This window comes from Seriola lalandi, unplaced genomic scaffold, assembly GCF_002814215.2.
Source record: "Seriola lalandi dorsalis isolate HSWRI2012SDOR001 ecotype SW California unplaced genomic scaffold, Sedor1 jcf7180002054422, whole genome shotgun sequence".
In the NCBI taxonomy this organism is placed as follows: Eukaryota; Metazoa; Chordata; class Actinopteri; order Carangiformes; family Carangidae; genus Seriola; species Seriola lalandi.
In genome coordinates this window covers 654,157-675,638 of record NW_019524975.1, presented here as the reverse complement: position 1 = coordinate 675,638, position 21,482 = coordinate 654,157, and the positions used below count along the sequence as shown (strand labels likewise).

General features: G+C 39.0%; 1 protein-coding gene across 1 annotated transcript in view; it reads left to right on the top strand.

Moving 5' to 3' along the window:
• The window catches only part of LOC111657950 (opioid-binding protein/cell adhesion molecule homolog), a 56,147-nt gene extending 36,059 nt beyond the window's left edge, over positions 1-20,088 (top strand). The window contains exons 3-6 of the mRNA XM_023410300.2: positions 14,789-14,926; positions 15,485-15,605; positions 16,579-16,730; positions 17,079-20,088. Of these exons, the coding sequence (XP_023266068.1) occupies positions 14,789-14,926; positions 15,485-15,605; positions 16,579-16,730; positions 17,079-17,179 (512 nt within the window). The 3' untranslated portion in view covers positions 17,180-20,088. The remainder of the gene's footprint in view (positions 1-14,788; positions 14,927-15,484; positions 15,606-16,578; positions 16,731-17,078) is intronic.
• The last annotated feature ends 1,394 nt before the right edge of the window (positions 20,089-21,482 follow it).

Below are 21,482 nucleotides of genomic sequence, written 5' to 3'. Positions count from 1 at the left end.
TAAGCCCCCTCTAATGTAAGTCTACAAATAAAGACCTCATTCTCTCTGTCGTCGATGTAAATAAAGGTCCTGGCTACTAATGTAAAGTTTAATGTACGCTGCTCAAACAAAATTAGGGGAACACTCAAGTAACACATCAGATCTTGATGAACAATTTATTCAAGTTGAAAATCTTTACTGATGTACATTGCTTAATTTGTTATAATAATGTCCGATGGAAACCAAAATCATCAACCCATTGAGGGCTGGATTCACAATCACACCGAAAATAAGTAAAAAAATTTAAATCACAGCCTGATCCAACTTGCGTGAATTTCATCACGGCAATTCATAATGTGACTCAGTAGTGTGTATGACCCCCTTGTGCCTGCATGCACTCCCGACAACGTCTGGGCATGCTCCTGATGAGTCAGCGGATGGTGTCCTGGGGGATGAGCTCCTGGACAGTCTGTGGCGGTACATCGGATGCACCGATAAATAACGTCCCATAGCTGCTCAATTGGATTTAGGTCAAGGGAACGTTAGGGCCAGTCAATGACACCAATGCCTTCGTCATCCAGGAACTGCCTACACACTCTGGCTACATGAGGCCGGGCATTGTCCTTCACCAGGAGGAACCCAGGGCCCACTGCACTAGCATAAGGTCTTACAATGGCTCTGAGGATTTCATCCTGTACTTAATAGCAGTCAGGTGTACCGTTGGCTATGAAGTGGAGGTCTGTGCGACGCTCCATGGATATGCTTCCGCAGACCATCACTGACCCACCGCCAAACTGGTCATACTGAATGATGTTACAGGCAGCATAACGTTCACCACGGCGTCTCCAGACTCTTTCACGCCTGTCACCCGGTATCTCCTCCATGCTCTCGAGACTGTGCTGGGAGACTCAGCAAACCTTCCTGTGACCGCACGTATGGATGTGCCATCCTGGAGGAGCTGGACTACCTGTGCAACCTGATTGGGCTGCAGGTACTGCTTCATGCTACCAGTAGTGACAAGGACACTAGCAAAACAAAAAACTAGAGGTCAGGAAGGATAAGGAGAGAGCAATTGTCTGTGGCCACCACATGCAAAACTATTAACTTATTGGGGGTTGTCTTGCTTTTGCCTCTCCATTGCACCTGTTGTCACATTCATTTGCACCAAAGCAGGTTAAATTGATTCACAATCACCTGTGCTTCCTCAATGGACAGATTGATATCCCTGAAGTTTAACTGACCTGGTGTTATAGTTTGATGATTAAGTGTTCCCTTAATTTTTTTTGAGCAGCGTATTTAAGTCACTACCTTCATAATTTGTCAGAAAACAACACAAATGATTAGTAAGAACATGATAGGTATGAGCAGCAAAATAGATCTAAGCTTTCTGATGTTGTCAACAATATAACTATAGCCGTTATTCATGTCATTTTTATATTGTTTTTTAGGGAAGTTTTATAAGATGAGGATTAGTCGTTTTTTCTCTTCTTAATTTGAAATGGGTAATTCCCTGTGGTCCTCATTGCAGCTTATTTTGGAGATACGGTCGTCTGTATTATTACGGTGGCTGCTTATTATGACCCATAGTAACATTTTATTGTTAGGTGACCTAAAGTAATTATGACAGGATCAAAGGAGGAAGTCATCTGCAGTCAAGTGATGCAGTATATAGAGCCACAATGTCTGTGTTGGGAGGAGGTCGGGGTTGATGGATGGATGGATGTACAGGAGTTTGACACAGGAAGCTGCGGTGTGTTTCCTGTGTGAAACCGGTAGTTGTCATTGTTTCTTTTAACCATGACAATTGCACAACCTTAACCAAGGGGTAACCTTAGAAAACCATCGAAACAGAGGATCTTCTAACCTTAAATAAGTACTTAGAACTTAGTACTTCTTTTACCACAAAACAATATTTTTTCTTAATCTAACCAAAATGTGACAATTTTCTTAACCTTAAGTGTGTATATTATTGTTACCATGACGACAAATGTCCAGTTTGCCTGCCACTGGTACTCTCCTATGGGTCATATCTGAGGTACACATGGTGTCACCACCAGTGATTAACTTAACTGAAAGGGTGTAACATGGACAGAAGTTCACACTTTTCCTTCCAGAACCCAGGTGCAGGTGCCCCTTGCAAACAGAGGTGTAGTAGTGCAGTGACAATGGCCCTCACTGGTCTACCAGTTGAGTTCTATAGTTTACCTCATATCCAGCATCCAACACTTTACTTCAAACTGCTGATTACAAGCAGCAAGTCAGCGTGAATACATGTGAAACATGAACATTACACACATTGAATACTCTGATTATTTACTTAGAGACTTTACAGATATTGATATTGAAAATATATGTTTTTACTGTACAGCCTCAGCAAAACTGATCATGTCTTACAGACCAGTCTGGAGGAAATGTGAATTGAGTGAATGCACATGAGGACAAGTGGGAAAACCAGGGAAATACAAAGGAAAAAGGAGAGAAAAACAAGTGGAAAAAAAATCCTTCAGTGGGGAGCAGCAGTGGTCTGTTTACTTTGCAGAGCTTACACTGCAATATGAGCACAAAATGGATGGAGACACAGGAGGGGGAGAAACTGAAACAAACTGAGAAGGTGTGCGACAGTGCACCCTGTGGTCAAGTGTCATGGATTTTTAGCTGCATTTACCACCAGTTCACAGATTTGCGGCCAGGTGAGGCCACAGACTAAGACTTCTTAGACTAAAACAAAACACCAGTTGGGGTCAGCATTACAGAAACCTGTCTAAATACATAGAGACAAGAGTTCAGGTGTCATATGATGCTGGCACAGCAGTCTTACACACATCCTTAGCATCTACTTTCATTGTTTCCTGCAGGTTTTGCTGGGCTATTTTAAACCAGCCGAGTCAGATCCATTCCATTAAATTAATATTTGTTTTTAGCCTCTCAGGAAATCTATTTCCAACCAGTAATTACTTTATATCTTCAGTATTTTTGTAACTGTTAGCCTATATTCATTGGAGCAGTATGTGTTACTGTTTCGTCTGTGGTCGTGAGGAGCTTTAAAATGGAACAAAGTTAATTTCTCTTAGTCTAAAAAAAAAAAAGGTAATTTGAAGTAAATTAAACGGCTTAAACTTGCAATTAAAAAGATGCTTTTAGTGATTCATTATTACTTTTCATTTTGATTCACTAATTGAATTCAGTACTATAACTTATTGTTATTAGCGTTTCTCTGAATGTATTTTCTTTTATTATCAATCCATATAAAAACCATTTGCATAATTAAAAGAAAAAAAAAAACCACAATGTTAGATTAAATTTTGTTTACATTTATAAATCTCAAGAGCTTTAAACGTCTGAATAAGATAATAAGCCTCATCTGTGTATCACATAACTTTTGTTTCTAAAGTCAGGTGAAACTGAGCCAGTCTCTTTCCACACAGACAGATGGTAATAAAGTGAAGCCATGGTGGTTAATATTTAGGGTGCATGTTAAACGACCACTCAAGCTTTAAAGGGCATATGGCACCAGTCATACAGGAATTAAAAGGCTGGCAGGAACAGAAGGCCGATATCTTCTTCACCTTTTAAGCTGACAAAACAGCCTTTACATAATATATTATGATGCACATTGCACTGGTGGAGAGGTGACAACATTGCTAACTATTAGTTTGCCCAGTGGGAGTTCCTCAAGCTGGTACAGAGTGTAGTTAATACATGCAGTTACACATTTCAATTCAGTTATTATGATGGATGTCAAAATAGTTTTAAAAGGACATGCTCAGGTTTTGCTTACATATAAAAACTCACATTGTTCTCCCGCCTGCTCAACGTGACATATGCAGCCTAATATGAATATTCTGATGCCAGCTGCTGCTCAATATGAAAACAGGATAACTTTGTAATGTAATATTATAAAAAAGTTCAGGGTAAGACTGACCAAAGTGAGCTGGAGATGCAATCTGTGGCTCAGACAGCAGGACCACTCCACAAAACAAACCTCAGGCTGATGTGAACAACCTGAGCAATATTAAATTTTTCGACCATGTTTGGTTTGGTTTTAAAATAATTAAATTCTGTTTTTTCTTAATCTTTTTTTTTTTGGATAATTGTGGCCATTCTGACTTCAGGTGTTAATAACTTTACACTTTCCACACAACTGTAAGGCACACTGGCTGCATGGCATGTGCGTGGTGACTACTGAACATCTTGGTTTTCATTTTAGACCAATATCCCTGTGTGACATGCTTCATGTCTCGTGGCTGCGGCACCTGATCTAGAGATCACATTTTTCATGTGTGGCGCGTGCAGCTCTCAGCAAAACTAGAACAGAGAAAATCATACCAGCTACATTATGTAAAACTAATACCTTCCACTATAGTTGTCAATGACTATGTTGAATCTGAATACAGTATGTAACACTTGAAAAAAATTCAAATATAATTTTTGGATTGCAGTGGCATTTTAGTGATGCTTTTATATTGAAAATAACCTGCAAACTCTATGTACAGAGATAGAGCTGGCAGTAGCAGCAACGCAGCCAGTGTGAACACATACACCTGCGAACTGCAGTAGTTCAATCATCACTAGCATTCATAAAAACAGAATTTACTGACTTCTGTAGAGGCCATGGTTTTTCCTCACAAAACCATGAACTCATTAGTTACCTACATTGGCTTTTATTTACATAAAACATTAAAACACAAGTTAAATTCACCCTGACAGCTACAGTACAGGTGATACACACTGTACATGTTAATTGCTTTCACAGTCTTTTACAAATTTCACCCTTTTCTATGCTATACATGTGACAATTAACTGATTTTAAATTCATTGGAAGCACTGAGCATCATTTCGCATGCATACAAGGATTTATTTTATTCTGAAACAAGGACGAGTTTGTCATTTAAGATATCTGTCGAGCAGCAAAGATAGGAACAGAAGTTATTGCTCCATTGTGTCCTATAGGGCAGCTGCATAACAGGACAAGGGCTTCTGTGCTATAAGAGTGTATTGTGCCCTGTTAAATTTGTTTCAGAGATTCTGGGAATTGCTTTGTTCTGCAGAATTCAGCCCGATCTCAAACAAACAAGTATTAGCTTGTTGAAGCGGTGCTGATGCTGACTCATAGGTGAGTTTGGTTTCATTGATGGCATCAGGTCAGTTAGTGCTCAATGGCCCTTTTAATGGTTTATAAAATAAACATTCTCAATCTGTGCCTATCTGCAGCTCATGTTACCAAATGAAATATATACTCATCTATAAAAACTAGTTTATTAAAAGACAGCATAAAGTCTCAGTGAAAAACAAATAATCTGATGGACCACTGTACTGTATAAAGGACCAGTTGCAAGCTTCAAATTTATCACAAAGCATCGACACATAAGACAAGGTTAATTATCACATGAAGCAGCATGTCAGACTTTTCTAAAGTAAGAATTCACAGGGCAAACATTTACCTGGTAGGAACTTTACTGGTAATTCCAGTGGTATGTATGTATTTTGTTTTTATAGTGCTCACATTAAAAACTATTTTTACATCTGTTTCTCCCATTTTCCTCCACTTGAATAACTTCCACCTGCCGTTTATCCCCTGTAGTTGTGATATGAGTGATTATTTAGCACCGATGGTTTGACAGCTGTTATTATACCCCCCAACCCCCTTCAACTCGTCCAAGGTGGAATCTTTGCTTGCTGTTGGTTGCCACCAGTTACTAAGACAACTGGAGAGATTTTGTAACCATTGTTTCTTTTAATTACTGTCGTCCTGTTTTCCATTTTCCTATTGTTTTCTTTCCAAATGAGAGGCTCTTGGATGTAATAAGAACAGATTGGCACAAATTAGGGCAGCACACAAGAGAGAAACTCAAACTGATGGCAGATCTTTTTCTGAACATAAGGGTTAGGGTTATTTATATATATATATATATATATATATATATATATTACATAGTATATTCACATTTTATAATTGCTTAGTGGTGGTGCTCATTTTTTTCTCACAGTGCTCAAAACATGTCATTTTTCAGATTTTAATGTTTTTAAATTGAACTATTTGTGTTGTGCGTAATTAAAATTCTTTGCAATAGCATTTCTTATATGACCCACAGTACATAACCTCTGCCCTTAGGGGTCTCTCAATCAAAACAATAACAAAAGACCACATTGGGTGACATTGTGAAATAGCGTCGGATCATGGGAGTTGTTGTTTTCACCAACATTGCCGTAAGCTTTTTCTAGTTTGGATTCCTTCAGTGTCAGATAATTCAGTCGGGAGCTGAATTATCCACAGAGGTCTCTTCCTCTCCAAACCAAGCAGACCAAGTGATTATAACCAGCAAAAACACTGAATAAAGTAGTTTACATTTAAAATCAGTGTTTTTCACTGACGATACAGTGTACCCGAGATGTCAGGGAAGGGTTGGGAGCTGAGATTGCTCCTAATCTTTGTTTCAATTGTATGTCTGATAACTTGTGATTTAAACATTCAGAAAGTTTTTACAGAAATTAGAATGAAAAATGGCTCGAGAGGTTGAGAGGTTGAGAGACCAATGATTTTAGAAGCAATGTTTGTAATATTCAACTGTCACATAATATAAATTAGGTGCAGTATGTAATATTTGCTCAACTCCATAAAGACCCTTACTGTTACATACTGCTAGTCTGTTTAGCATGCCAACCTAAAACAAAGAAAAAAAAAGAAAAAGTAAAATAATAAATGGAATACAAATACAAATAAAATTGTTTTGTCAACATAAATAAAACAGTATTTAACATCTTGTTAGTAAAAATACTACTATGAATATTAATTTAGATTCTATTAATAAATATTGTTAAATGCTTTGGAATTACATGTTCAGATATTTCCGACTGGTCTGTAGTGTTGGGCCCGTCCTCACTTTGCTCTCAGATTATTCTAATACAAGTCAGACAGTTTCACATGTAGAAAGACATTTTCATCTTAAAAAAGTTACGCTCTCTGCAGGGTAGAACCATGTTTCCATGGTAACAATCAGGCCAGTGGCAGCAAAGGACCAAAAAAAAAGGAGCAAAAAATTGTTCATAATTTGTGGTTTGTAACAATGTTGTGGTGCAAACAATGACAGAGGAGACCATAGTAACAAGAGTTGAAATATACAACAGTGGGGATTGCATCACAGTCAGCTTGAACCTGACTGTGATGCAACTGTCAATTGTGGGATTAATACTGTTCGCTTGTTTTGTTAAACTAGGCTCAGTTTTTTTTGTGTTCTTGGTATTTTACTCGTCACTGAAGGACAAGACTAGAACAATGCGGTGTTCCCCACTGAACAGCCAGTTAACACTGATCTTTACAAATCCTCCCATTTACCAAAGGTCTCATCCAGCGTTCCTTCCAGAATTTACGTAAAGCTTTTCAAGTGTGCAGGTGTTTAAGTCCCAATAAAGCACGACTGGCGACAAAAGGAAAAAGTAGTTTTACTTTTGTGAGTTTGATTTAGAGCCTGATTTACACAAGAATGCAGCCTTGCAGGAACATTCACCTGCGGCGACTGTATGAAACAATTAAACAGCAGAAAAGTGTGACTACAGCAGTAATGTTCACAGCCCCATGGGACCAGTGCTATCACAGCAGCTCTGCGGCAGTGTGGTAATTGTCAGTGCCTCATGGGACATGGGCGGGGATGTAGTGCCTAGTCCTGTAGCCCATGCACTAGCCTATATTAGTCACGTTGCAGTGCAACATGAAAAGGAGGGGAATAAGGGAGAGGTGGGAGTTGTCAATAACAAACAAACATGACTTTCAGCTGATGCACAGGCTTCATAAAGCATCTGTACCAGTTAAGCCACCTTGCCTTTTAAATAAGGGGCCACCTCCTGGACTGATCACACCCACTGTCTCACAAGCTTCAGATCCAATGTGATCAATAATGCCAATTACGTGACTCTGTCAGTGGACGAGGAAAGGGGTGTTTTGCATTTAAGTTATTTTTGAATCGTTTTTAAAGTCTATTTTTGAATGCTTTCTTGTTGCTGACCAAAGGTCTTTAGCGCCTGAGACGTATATCTTTGTAAGTACGATAAAGCTGAAAGCTAAAAGTCTTTTCCCCTGACACTGTCACATCAGCAACTGTGATTAATATTCTTGTGCTTATCTCTACATTTGGTGTGAAAAAAGCTGTGATCACTGACATTTTAGGAAAGAAAAAAAAAAAAGTGTAACTACTGTGTAATCTGGGGAAAGTGCTTACAGTACAGGTGCAGGAGGAAGGGGCTGTGATGATTGCTTGTTCCCAGCCACCTCCTTCGAGTCCAAACAGATCCAGCAAATATGGCCACCCTAGCCTCCATATTGTAGCAGTGTTATCACTCCCAGGGACTCCCAGGTGGTCCAAGAAGGTCATCAAAAGAGATAAAGACGATGGCAGATGCAGCTAAACTTTAGTGTGCCCTTCAACACCCAGACTGATGCCCCAGGCAGAGGTACTGGTGGAATGTGACAGCAAGGTGAGAGAGAAGAGAAAAAGGCCAGTGGCTGGTGTCAGCAGGAAACCAGTCCTGGGGGAGACACCGTGCTCAGCGGGGCAGCTGGAGTGTCTAGCCATCAAATGGACCATAGACGATTTCAAGTACCTTCTGCTGGATACAGAATTCAGTTTAGAGAATGACCACAGGGCTCTGCAATGGTTAGAAACCATGAAACTCTACAATTACCTGCTGGCTGCTGTCAGAGCAGACACACTGCTTCACATTAAGTGTCCTCAAGTGTCTTTTAGAGGCAAGTGACTTCCTGCCCCACATCTCTGGTCTGTGAAAAGCACCACCTCACACAAATACACACTGGTTCTGTTTCCTTCTACTGAACTGTGTGGACAATTTCGTGTGCAGGAATGACACGTCAGATTTATAGTTCAGACTGTAAGTATTTGGACAGTTAAAATTTAAAAAGAAATTAGGAAATTAAATAACAGACGCTACATTAAAGTGGCATGCCTCAGCTTTAATTTGGATGGGTTTACATCAATATAGAAACAGCTGTGTGGGAGATACAGCCTTTTTCTTTGTCAATATGAGGAGTAAAAAGTAGATTGTGCAAGGGAGGAAAATAATGAGACTCAAAATGAGACTCAAAGAGAGAAAAACAAGCCTCTCAGAGAGATATCCAAGGTAGTTGGTTTGCCGAAATCAACAGTTTGATACATTCTAAAAGAGCAGAAAATGGCAAATGAGCTGGTACACCGAGGAGCACAAGTCTTGTGGATGAGCGGAAAATCATTTGCATGGTGAAGAAAAAACCCTCCTTCATGACTGCACAGCAACTCAAGATTGCTCTCCAGGATGTAGGCGTAAATGTTTCCCTGTCCATGATCAAGAGAAGACTTCATGAGCATAACCTCAGAGGATTCACCACAAGATGCAAACCCCCTGGTGAGATTCAAAAACAGAAAGAGCAGGCTGCAGTTCACAAAAACACACAGAATGAGACCAGCAGAGCTGTGGAACAAGCTGATGAAACAAAACTCAACCCCTATCAGAACTAGAGACTTTCTTGCAGTGGAACGCTACCACACCAGACGTTCCTGGATCGGACCACAAACATCATCAAACCCATCATGCAGATGCTACTGTATGAAACCAGAATATTATCTTTGCATGAAACAAAAACTCAATAACAGCCCTGCTGTCACAGCTGGTAATAAAAGACGAATGTGTGAAGAACAAACCACCACCTCATTTGCCACAAACACGGTGCTGGTTCCGTTACGGCTCGGGCATGCACGGCTGCCAATAGAACCCACTGACATTTATTGATAATTTCACTGCAAATGGAAGCAACAGGGTGAATGCAGAGGCATACAGAGGAGTCCTGTGCTCTGATTCAGCCAAATGCATCAAACGACATTTTGTCACTCAGCAGGACAACAATCCCAAAGATGCAGCCAAAACAACTGAAGAACATTGCAGGATGAAGACATGGACTATCTTTGACCGGCCGAGTCAATCACACGAGTCAATAACCTGGGTCGAAGACTGCAACAGAATTCTCTCAAAAATATTCAATATGATAATTTTGTTTGACTTTTGAGACTTGGCTCTTTAATGTAATATCCATTATTTTATTTCACATTGATTTAGCTGAATCTCAGAGGCTGAAGAACAAAAGATGTGTAAGCTACTTGATCAGTGTAGTGAAAACCATCTAATTCCTCACTTTCATCTTGAAACCAAAGCAGGACCGCACAGTGTTTGCCAAAGAAAACAGTCACAGACTTGTAGTTCTCCTGATCCATTATATCTCTTGAACAGCAGCAGAGTTTCTGCTTGCTGTGTTGCAAATGCATCACTGGGCAAATTTTACTTCAATACAGAAAAATGTGTAACGCAAAGCACTGAATAATAAAGCAATTAAGAGACTACCCAATACACTGGCTGAGGCACAGTAACTTGTGGTGAATTTAAACTGAATGTGCAGGAAAGAACATCATGTTGCTACTGTAAGCAGCATAAACATTTGGGCCAGCCAATGTTTTAGCTGGTTTTTAATTAAATATTGGAATAATCACATTTTTACCGAACCACTGCAGTGGTGTAATGTTTTTTTTTTTTCCTAACCAGCTACAGCTTTTCAAAGATTTAACTCCTTAGCCATTAAGAAGCAAACTGCATGGAAGCTTTAATAATAATGATACTATGATGATATCTGACTCAGTGGCTCTCAAAGCTCCCCTCACTTTCTCCCTCGATGCCCAAATTACTGAAGGGCCTGGCTGAAGAACGGGTTACGAATCCCCTGCATCCAACTCCATCCAGTGGGAGGCACCTCGCTCTCCATCCAGCCTGCCGACAGTTGCTGACAGGTCCTGTGAACTTGGAGAGTACTTGGAAAGGCCTCTTCCAAGTGATCCACCCGTGGGACTGTCAGCTCCAGCAGCGTAGCCTGGTTGGTGGACTAAGACATAAGGACAACGCTTGGTTGCAGGGTTGTGGCTGCACTATGGTATGGTTTACACCCAGTTGTTGTCCTGTTGTATTCTTTTGACGTATAGACTGGAGATCCATTGAATCGGGAAGTCATGGCTTCCGATATGAGATTGATAAATTTGGTAATGAAGTAATTCATTGTTGTCCTCCCAGAAGACTGGTGCCCCATTTCAACGAGAATAAATTCTAAAATATGGCGTTAACGCTACATCAGTTTGAACCAAATTGAATGAATAACTGACAGACCGACAGATCAACACTGCCGTTCCCAGAGATGTGCTTCTAGTGTGGCTAAAATATATGTATATATATATATATATATATATATATATATATATATACCCTGAGAAAACCATTGAAACTATAACATAGAACAATTATTATGAACACAATAGCAGTGTTGAGCAGTTTTCTGATTCCTCTGTAACAGTAACATAATAGGAGATGTTTGTTGTTTGTGTTCAGAAAAACTTTTAATTGAAACCTGTCATCCAGTCATGCTATACTGACACTGATGTTGTCCTGATGTTTGTATTCGTTCTTCCAAAACAATGTGTGAGGATCATGGCTTCCTTATATTCATTTATTTGGGCAAGTTAGATTGACATGTGTGTTATAATATAATACTTAGATTGGAGCCATGTCCGGTCATTATCTGATGTTCTGTGTAAACTTCACATTTTGTCAGCTCTGCTGTTTGTTCTGTTCTGGCTGTGGAGGGATAAAGTTTCTCAACGGGAATCAACAATGGAGGATATTATTGTACTGTGTTCACTTCACAGCTCGAATGCTGACACTTTACTGTTAACAATGCGAGCACACACACTCACTCTCCCTCTCGCACACACACACACACACACACACACACACACACAAAACAGTGGATTAAGTGGGAATCAACAGAAAGTTGATAAAACCCACACACAGTTTTTGACTGTCAGTTCACTCTGAATCAGCTTTGAAAGTTATGAATAGGAAATAAGAGACAACTGTTTCATGAGAAAAACAGGCATTTGTCTCAGGAAAACTGAGATAAACATTTAAAAAAAAAATTTTTTTGTTTTGTTTTTGTTTTTGTTTTTGTTTTTGTTTTTGTTTTTGTTTGGCAGCTGCTTTGACACCCAGGCTGAAAATCTGAGAATATGACACAGCTGTATCATATTACCTTTTTTTTAAGCATCTGCTGTTTTTTTGGCTGGATCATTTCCAAAATATCACTAATTGTAGAAAGTTTGAATAAAGTGAACTGTCTGTCTGCTGCACTTCTGCATAACAAATGTAATATGCCGGATCCCAGAAATAGATGAGAAACTGTTTCTATACCTTTAACTAAGACTGACATAAGAAGTAAAATGTTCCTGTCAAATTCCAAACCATAGTATACCAAATGAAACAATAAATGAATGTGTATATGCGATATGCAATAATCCAGCGTAGCCAAGGAAGTAATTTGATTCTAAATTAAAAGTAATCTTCCTTCCACCCGTGGCCATCATTACAGCAGTTACACAGTAACAGCTAGTAACTCAACAGCATTAAATCACCCACACTCTGCCTAATATAGTTAGCCATGATGAAAATGTCAAATTACCTGTGCTAGCAGGTCCCCTGGTTATATATGATTATCCCCAGCCCACAACCTTTACAGTGATTCCCCAGCCAGCTGCAACAGAGGATTTGGAAAACATAATGATATTATGCTAATGTAGAGATATTGCTGGATTGACATTTTTACTGATTCTACTGAGTGCTTCTATCCATTTTCCCACCCACGCCGCAATAGCTTAAGGTCTCTCTGTCACCAGAACATGCTTTTAACATTGCTGGTGTCAGGGGTAATTTGTGGTGTTTCTCAAGTGGGCTTGTTTCAATGCAATTAGTTTATTTTCTTTGTGTAATGAGTCTATGCCCTGAGCTGTCTGCTTTCTAGAAACAACTGGGGACAGCAAATCCCAAATTCATTGACTACTATTTTGGTCTGTTGATTTTAATTTGTTTTTTTTTGTTTTTTTTGTTTTTCTAATTCAGATCTTTGTCCAGGATAATCACAACAACGTCTTCAGTTTACACAGCATCATACACTCCACTCCACCCTACCATCCATCCATCCAATCATTTTCAACCGCTTAATCCAGTGTTGGGTCATGGTGTCAGCAGGCCAAACAAGGTAGTCCAAACATCCCTCCCCACAGCAACATTTTCCAGCTCCTCCTGAGGCATTCCCAGGCCAGATTAGATATATAATCCCTCTAGCATGTTCTGGGTCTGCCCAGGGGTTTCTACCATGATGTTATCTAAATAAAGTACATGCACTGGTTTCCGCAAACTCAGTACTTTAACAAATAGTGTATTCATAATGTCTTATTCAGTCTTTTCTTTTTTCTTAAACAAAAGTACCAATATCTGCACATGGTCAGTATATTACTTTCCAATCAATCAATCAATCAATCAATCAATCAAGTGACACCACTTCGTTAATTTCACATTGGGCTTAAACATCACACATCGCTAACAGAAAGCCTGAAATACAAACCAGGCAGGGAAGGTCTAACAAAGACTGGTTACATTATGGGAAATGTGGGAACCAGTGTTTTTAGAGCTTGACCCATTTTAGGGACAAACCACACCAACGACTTTAGAGACAATCATTTGTTAAGTGAAGAGGCTGTATGCTCTGTCTTTAATACCAGTAAGAGTGGCAGCAGGAAGGCTTATAGGATAACAAGCCTATGGACTTTTGTTGCACTGGTGAACTGGTTTTTCCCTGTGGTGTCTTTTTTGTGACTCCCAAGTGGGAGACGAGGCAGAGGGTGTGATGATGCCAATCCAGGGGTGCACTACGATCTCGGAGTTAAGAATGAGTGTCATTTGCGTGGTCCACCGCCCGCCTGCTCGGATCAGATCAGATCAACACAGTGTAATTGTTCCATAATATTTTGGTCATTTTATTTGGGGAAATCCCATCTGCACAGACCTCACTAAAACACTAACAATCACACAAACACAAACAAAGAATTCATCATCATCTATCCTGAAAGCCTTTCCTTTACTCTAGCGAGTCTCATCGCAGCTGTCTGAAGGCAGCAGGTTTCCGTAACTTGAGAGATGTTGCTCACTATCAAAGTCTGTATGTCCCAGAAAGCAATACGTTTCCTCGGAGGAAAACTTTCCACAGGATTCCCAAAGTAGTGGAATGTGATTGGCCATGATACTATACAATTATGGTATTCATTCCTGATCCCACCGTGCTTCTAAGTGCACCTGGCCATAAAAATACCAAGGTGCGCTTGGCTACACCGTGAGTGCACTGGGCGGGACACACATGACTGTGACCAGTACTGTGCTGTTCTCAAAAATAGAGCCATGGCACATACTACGGTCACATCAGTGCTTTTAGCTAAATAATAACATGCTCATTGGGATAATGTTAATTTGCTAATGATTAGTGTTTACAGTGTTCATCATCTTAGTTTAGCATGTTAGCATGCAAGAATGTTCTAATTAACACTAAACATAAAGTACAGCTGTGGCTAATGAGAATGCCATCAGTTTCTCAGGTCATAAAACAAAGTGGTGAAACTTCATGGTGGCACTAGAGGACAGGCCAGAGGATCATCAAAGTCACTAAGCCAAACAAACCACATGACAGGGACATCTGGTCTGGTCTACACATTGTGTGTGAGGATGCATCTTGATTCCACATGTCAGTTTCAGTAATTCAGTACAATATCTGCAGCAGTGATATGTATCACCCATATAGGAACTATAAATCATATCAAGGTCAGTACAGGTCACCTATTTACCAATTCAAGGACATACAGTATTTACTCATGCATGTTTCCTCTTTTTCTTTGCTTCTCCACAGGCACCCATAAATTTGTGACAGAGGGGGAACATCTGGAACTGACAGCTGTCACCAAAGAGGAGTCAGGATCATACGAATGCATTGCTTCTAATGACATCTCAAGCCCTGACATCAGGACAGTGCAAGTCACCGTCAACTGTAAGACCCAACACTATCACATTCATGGTCTAACTACACAGGGGGACATAACGATCAGGACATATGGGGTATGCAAAGAAAGCCAGTTGCTGTCTCTCGGATATAAAGTATCCTCAGATAGACCCTGACTGAAAATGAACTATTCTTAAACCATTTTGATTACAGTCCTGATCCTAACCACTTCTGAAAGGGAACTCTTTGGATTTATTATGAAAAAGAGTTACTCGACATGATACTGAAACTGAATCAAAATTTCAGAGGGTACTTTTTTTTTTCTCAGTCATTAGAGTAGCAGTTATACTGGGACGATAAAATGGTTTACACAGACAGACCCATGAGGCTTTGTCGCTTTCAAAGGATGAATAGTTCGTCATGGTTTAGTGAAGATTCAACTGGATGCTATCCCAAATACTGTAACAAACTCAGTCGCAGTCTGTATTTAGGCCACTGCTTGTTCATCATTTTGTCAATTCACATTAAAGGAATAGGAGTGTGAAGCAGCATGAATATGTCTTCAATATGATGCTATTAAACACCACATTTCACTTTGTCTCACAGATCCTCCCTTCATTTCTAAGGCACGGAGTACAGGTACTCCAGTTGGACAGAAAGGAGTCCTGCAATGCGAAGCCTCTGCCGTCCCGAGGGCAGATTTTGAGTGGTACAAAGAAGACCGCAGGCAAGTCTCACCTCTGAGCTCTGTGACTCCTACAGGCTTGGAATTGTTTGTAGTCAGTATGACAGACACACAAAGACATCTGTGCTGCTTTAAGGTGTGGACTTTCTTTATTTGAAATCCTGTAAGCCAGAGTGAATCATCTTTGTTAATAAGTGATGGCTTTTTACATTATTATTCTTGTTTCAGATTAGATTGTGCTTTTGATGTAACGAGATAATCCAATTCATGCTTGGCATTGCATTTTATTCTCTCTATTTAATCACATCATGAACAAAAGAAAAAAAAATAAAGAGGAAAAACATCAGTGAAATGGGTTGAAAAATAGACATGGTCACCAAAAGCACTGCAATCGGTTTGTGTGAGTGTTGTGTTTGGCTTGAAGGTTTAGAGAGTATTATAGAATAAAGCAGGCTTTTCCAGCTGAAGCCTGGAAACTGGAAAGATGTTTATGAGTAGTCCCAGAGCTGGTAAACCGATATAAACACAGCCTATGTTGCACTGTTAAATGGTCCCTGACGGTGACAGCAGCATCGCTTGTCAGTCCCCAAAAGACAAAATCAGTCCCCAAGAACAAAAAGATGGAGGATGCTGATAAAATAAATGACTGGCATCCACAAACATGAAATAAGGCAACGACACAGTAGCAGAGGAATAGGAAAAGCAATGAGCGAAACAACAAAGGTTGTCGTGCACTGAAGGATGAAGTCCGCACATGTGCAGTTACTTCAATAAGGCAGTGAGCTGAATTCAGAGTTTTTGGCTCGACTATGAAAAATGCTTGCTCTTCACAGCCTGCAGGTGTTAATGTGTTTCTAACTTCATGCAGATATAAGTCTTAAGTACACGTGCTAGAGATTTGACAAAAATGCCGAAGCAAACAGACACACGGCCTCCCAGAGGATTAACAAAAAAGCAGAGTTTCTTTCCTGCTCACCAGCAGAACCCTTGAAACCTGCCCCCCTCTCTCTTCCAGGCTCTTCAACGGACTAAACGGAGTTAAGATAGAGAATCAAGGTAAACAGTCAATGCTCGTCTTTTTCAACGTCTCAGAAGAGGACTATGGAAACTACACTTGTGTTGCCATGAACACCATGGGAATGACTAATGCCAGCATAATCCTTTATGGTAAGAATAAAATGTTGGTCAATTGTGTTAGAAATTATTGTAATTTAATTTTTAAATGGAAAGCATTTACTCTTTGCATGCTAGCAGCAGTGCAAAGAAAAAAAAAAAAGTCACCCACTCTGTGTTATGCAGTGCTTTACCTTTTCATTTCTGCCATTCATTAGTTTCCATGGCAATTGCAACATCAATGTAAAGCTCCTGTTTTGACTGAGGAAATAATCCAGGTGAACATCTGAGCTCCAGTTAATCACAGTTCATTCTCAAACAAGGCTGCGGCTCCAGCACTGATTTAAACGTTGAGACATGCTAACCCTGATGATAGGAGTAAGTGTTGTTATTCTCCTCCAGGTCCTGGTGCGATGCATGATGTGAACGGGGCTGCGGTGTTACCCCGTTGCTCCGTATGTCTCCTGCTGACTGTAACCTTACTCCACCTGCTGAAGTTCTGATGTGAAATGTGACAACCTCCAAGCTTCTCTCAGCATTGAACAGCAAGAACAGACTATTAGTCCTATGGAAATCCAAGAGCGCCAGTGGTTCACCTTTAGTTATCTTTCGTTTTTCTTTCTGGCTTTGCAGCAGAGTCTGTTCTCTGTCGGCTCGCCAACAGTGAGAGGCATCAATCCAAGAAGGGGAAAATTTGAATCATGCACTAATTTGATGATGGTAGAACTACAGAGTTTGTGTCTCCCCAAAACCTTTTTGTATGTGGAAAGGGAAAAAGAAAAAAATACATGTAACTGTTGATAGTTGACTGTTTATTGCCCAATATTGAAGTGTACATTCAGATTATTATTATTGTGTCACGTCCTGTTCAATATCTGTACAATACCATTAAGCTTTTTTTAAGTAAACAACAAAAAAAGGGAAAAAAAATGCAATGTGATTGTTGAATTTTACTGTATTTTTACAGTTGTATGCAAAACAGAATAACAGATCATTCATGGTAAACAGTTCAGAATAATAAATAGTACACCATGATTTCTCAGGCAATGTCCTACATCATAGTGCATCCAATTTTCTTTTTTTCATTTCTACTGTAGTGTGTGTAGAAAATGTACAAATGTGTACAGAAAATTCCTGCAGTTGTTTTTTCCAAAATGCATACACTTATCAAAATGGCATTTCTGAAACACCTAGTCATAGCAGCTTCATGGCATATTCATACTCATATCTCAAATAAGATTTTCAGACTCGAAACATGTATGTTAAGTATGATTTAGGACAGAGGTGTCGGTCAGTGTGCCACTTCATTCTCTCCGGTAACCAATTAAATTAAAACTTGTTTAACAAATAGTACTGATGGTGTCAATAACGGTCATGTTAGTGAGTGGTCTAATTAGCAACTTGGCACTGAACTGATTTTCCCCTAAGTGCTGTTAATTTAGAAAACTAAATTTAATTTGTAACTACATATTCCTCAAACACCTGATGATATTTTTAGCTTTCACAGTCTTGCTTTAAAGTTGCAACTTGTGTAATTTAACCTGATGGTAAATTATCAAGTTATCTCAAAAATCAGCAAAAGTACATTCATATTTAATATACAGCCTTTACAGTGAGTTTCTCAGGCAGCCACAGTGGTCCTCAAGTTTTCTCGGTTGAGCAGTGGACTTTTATGCAATTGAGGCTTTTTGTTTGGATTTGCGGAACCAAACAGGTGACAGCTTATCACAAATCATGTTGGGGTTAATCGTTTTTTATTTGATTGTTTGTTTCTGTTGATCTGCAAGTAAGAAATAAATGGTCCAGTACTTTATGATAAATGGTTGTCTTGTTTAACATATGTCATAGCATTAAAATCCAAAATATCTCTTAATGTCCATACATATACATACACATAAAAAGTATCTACTACCAATAAGTGAGAACTTGCAATCTTATTCACTAAAATTTAGTCCATTTGTTTTCATTCATATCTATGTTTTTTTTTTTGTTTTTTTTTTATTAATTATTTTTATTTTTGCTTTATTTTGCATAATAAAAGCAGACATTATATTCAGTGTGATAAATTACATAAAACCTTTGTTGATTCTCGTCTGTAAATTGAGTTTAGCATAGCAATGAATTAAGACAGTACAAAAATAGTGGTATGTTCCTTTAATTAGCTCCTACACATATTCAATATATAAATTAATGGTCATGTTTTATATTCAGACAAGCTCTGTCAGTCAACTAGAAAAAAAGGTGTTTTATCATGTTTATCTCTGAGGTATTAAATTGTTTTAATTTGAATGTGAAGTGGTGGAGTAGCTGAATAAACTGGTTTGATTTAGAATCACATTTCTTCAATTAAAATACGTCTGTGGAGGCTGAGGTGTTTTTGACAATTTCATCTAAAAGAAAAAAAAAAAGAAAGAAAATGATGCACAGCTCCAGTCCACATCCAAGCCACAGATGACAAGCAGGAAAATCTAATGAATGACAGGACAACTTGGATGAATGTTCCGTGCAGCTGCTATGAAGCTTTTTCCAGGTGTTATGAATGTTGGTTTTTAACCTGGTTTGCCCCGAGATAAACGGCAGCCGCTGTTCTCAAGACTTGCAGGAGTGACTGTTGTGTTCTGTGGTCGGTGGATGCATTTTCACGGGATACTTTTCAGTCTGCCTTGCGCAGAAATTTTCCAGTGATGAGAATATACTTGCAGCACAAGTGATTGATAATGTGATGTTCTGCTATTGTCCAGTTCACTCCTGTGCATACCTATAAGTAAGAAGTGTGTTGAAGACAAAACAAAAAGGCTGAGATTGATGTATGTGGGAATGCTTTCGTTGTACTCACGTTCAGTTATGTGCTTGTGATGATGGTGAACCAGTCGGATGCGGACTATGTCACAGGATGTGATTTCACTTCTTAGGGGTTTGCAAAACAACACAGACAGGTGAGATTCAGATGCCTGCAAAAACTAAAGTTAATGTAACGCTTTTCATCCCAGATAGATGAACGTGATAAATATTGATGTCAATAAGCTTGAATCAGTTTGTTTAAAATCCTCATTAAAACAGAACTGATACTGGAATTTAGTTAAGGCGTATTTTTGCATATAACAACAACATTGTCTGTTTATGGTTTTGAGGATTTTATATTTATGTGTTGCACATTATCTTCAAACATCCTAATGCATAATTCTCTGGGCATTTTAAAGTTTGCAGTATTTGCAATTCGGTTGTCTTTTTTTATCCTAAACAGTTAAGTTTATACTGTATGATTCCACTGATGGCTGCATTGTTGACCTGTTTTATATGTTTTCTGACCTTACTGGAGGTTCAACATACAGTAGTCACAATTGCGGTATATAGTCAATGTATCATCTGATTGCGAGATTGCCAAATTGTCCATAAACTGCTTAAATGTGAATCCAAGTTGCCAATCATTTGTTCTGACTATGAGCCAATACAGTTTTTTTTTTTTGAAGCTGCACTAATCAATATTTTAACAATGGATAAACTGATTACATGTCATGTTGAAGATGTCACATGTAGTGACGAACCCACAGAGAATTATCAGTTCAAACTTTGCAGTTCATCTCACTGTGCAGGGCATTTACTAGCATTCACCTAATTGTTTTGATTATGTGGCCCACAGCTTTAGCTTTTAGCTTGGTATTAAAAAGGCCTTGCTAAGTTGATGACTCTCTGTTCAGCACCAAAGACCAAACAGACAAACAAAGTTAGCAACTAGCTTACTATCTGGTGAGCATTAGCTGAGCATTTAAGAGTGATAGTTTTTCTCAGGAGTTGGTGGAGACCAAACCAAAGCTAAAAGGACAGTAAATACTGGATGTAACAGTTGTCAGGTGACCAGAAACATGTCTCCAAATGAATTATGACAATGTTTCTCATGTCTGCTTGATGTGTAAATACTCAAGCCACTCCAATTCATTATATTTATAGGGCAAAAGTGTTGATCAAAAAACTTACATAAAATGGTTATTAACTTTAACAGACCAAATTAAAGTAATCATGTAGTTGATAGTAATAATTAAGGATACTCAATATAGTTGTAAAAATATGGATCTTAAGCAGGGGTGGACTGAAACAATAATTTAGGCCGAGAATTTGACTCCATCCCAGCCAACAGGTTCAAACAAACCACCAGACCGGTAATTGTGAAGGCTAACCAATGTAACAGGTACCAGACTACTTATAAATTTGGCCGCTATGATTAAATGGGAGGGAAGTTATGCAGATTACAAAATACAAGAAATTGGGACAACACAGAATATGAAATCTAGAATGGCACTCAGTAGAATGCATCCCTCTGCCAAGGTAAAATTCCTGTTCGCTGCATTATGTCTGGTCAAGTTGACTGTCCACAGCTGGCCAAAATGACCTGTCACGCCATAAGGAAATATCCCAGGCCGTCTGCAACTGGTCTTAAGAAGGGATTTAAAATGACACCAGATTTGACAGTGAAAGTTATCTTTGGACTTTTACTGTGGGTGTGGAATGGTGAGGAGTATCTGATCAGAGGAAGAACCTTGTGGGATACCACAAGAGAAAGAGGATGAAAAATGATCAGTCATTACTGAAACTGATCAAAGCTGCGATTAAGAAACAAATCAGTCCAATGCTTTACCCTAAAAAGTTTGCTTTATCATTGATATGATACAAGAGTACAAACATATCATATAATCATATAACATATAGTTCATACTTTGGTTAATCTTTTTTCTTGACATAATAGAAGAATAATCTGATTTTATACCCACAAGTGGCCAGAAAAAAATCTATTTCTACAGCTAAAGAAAA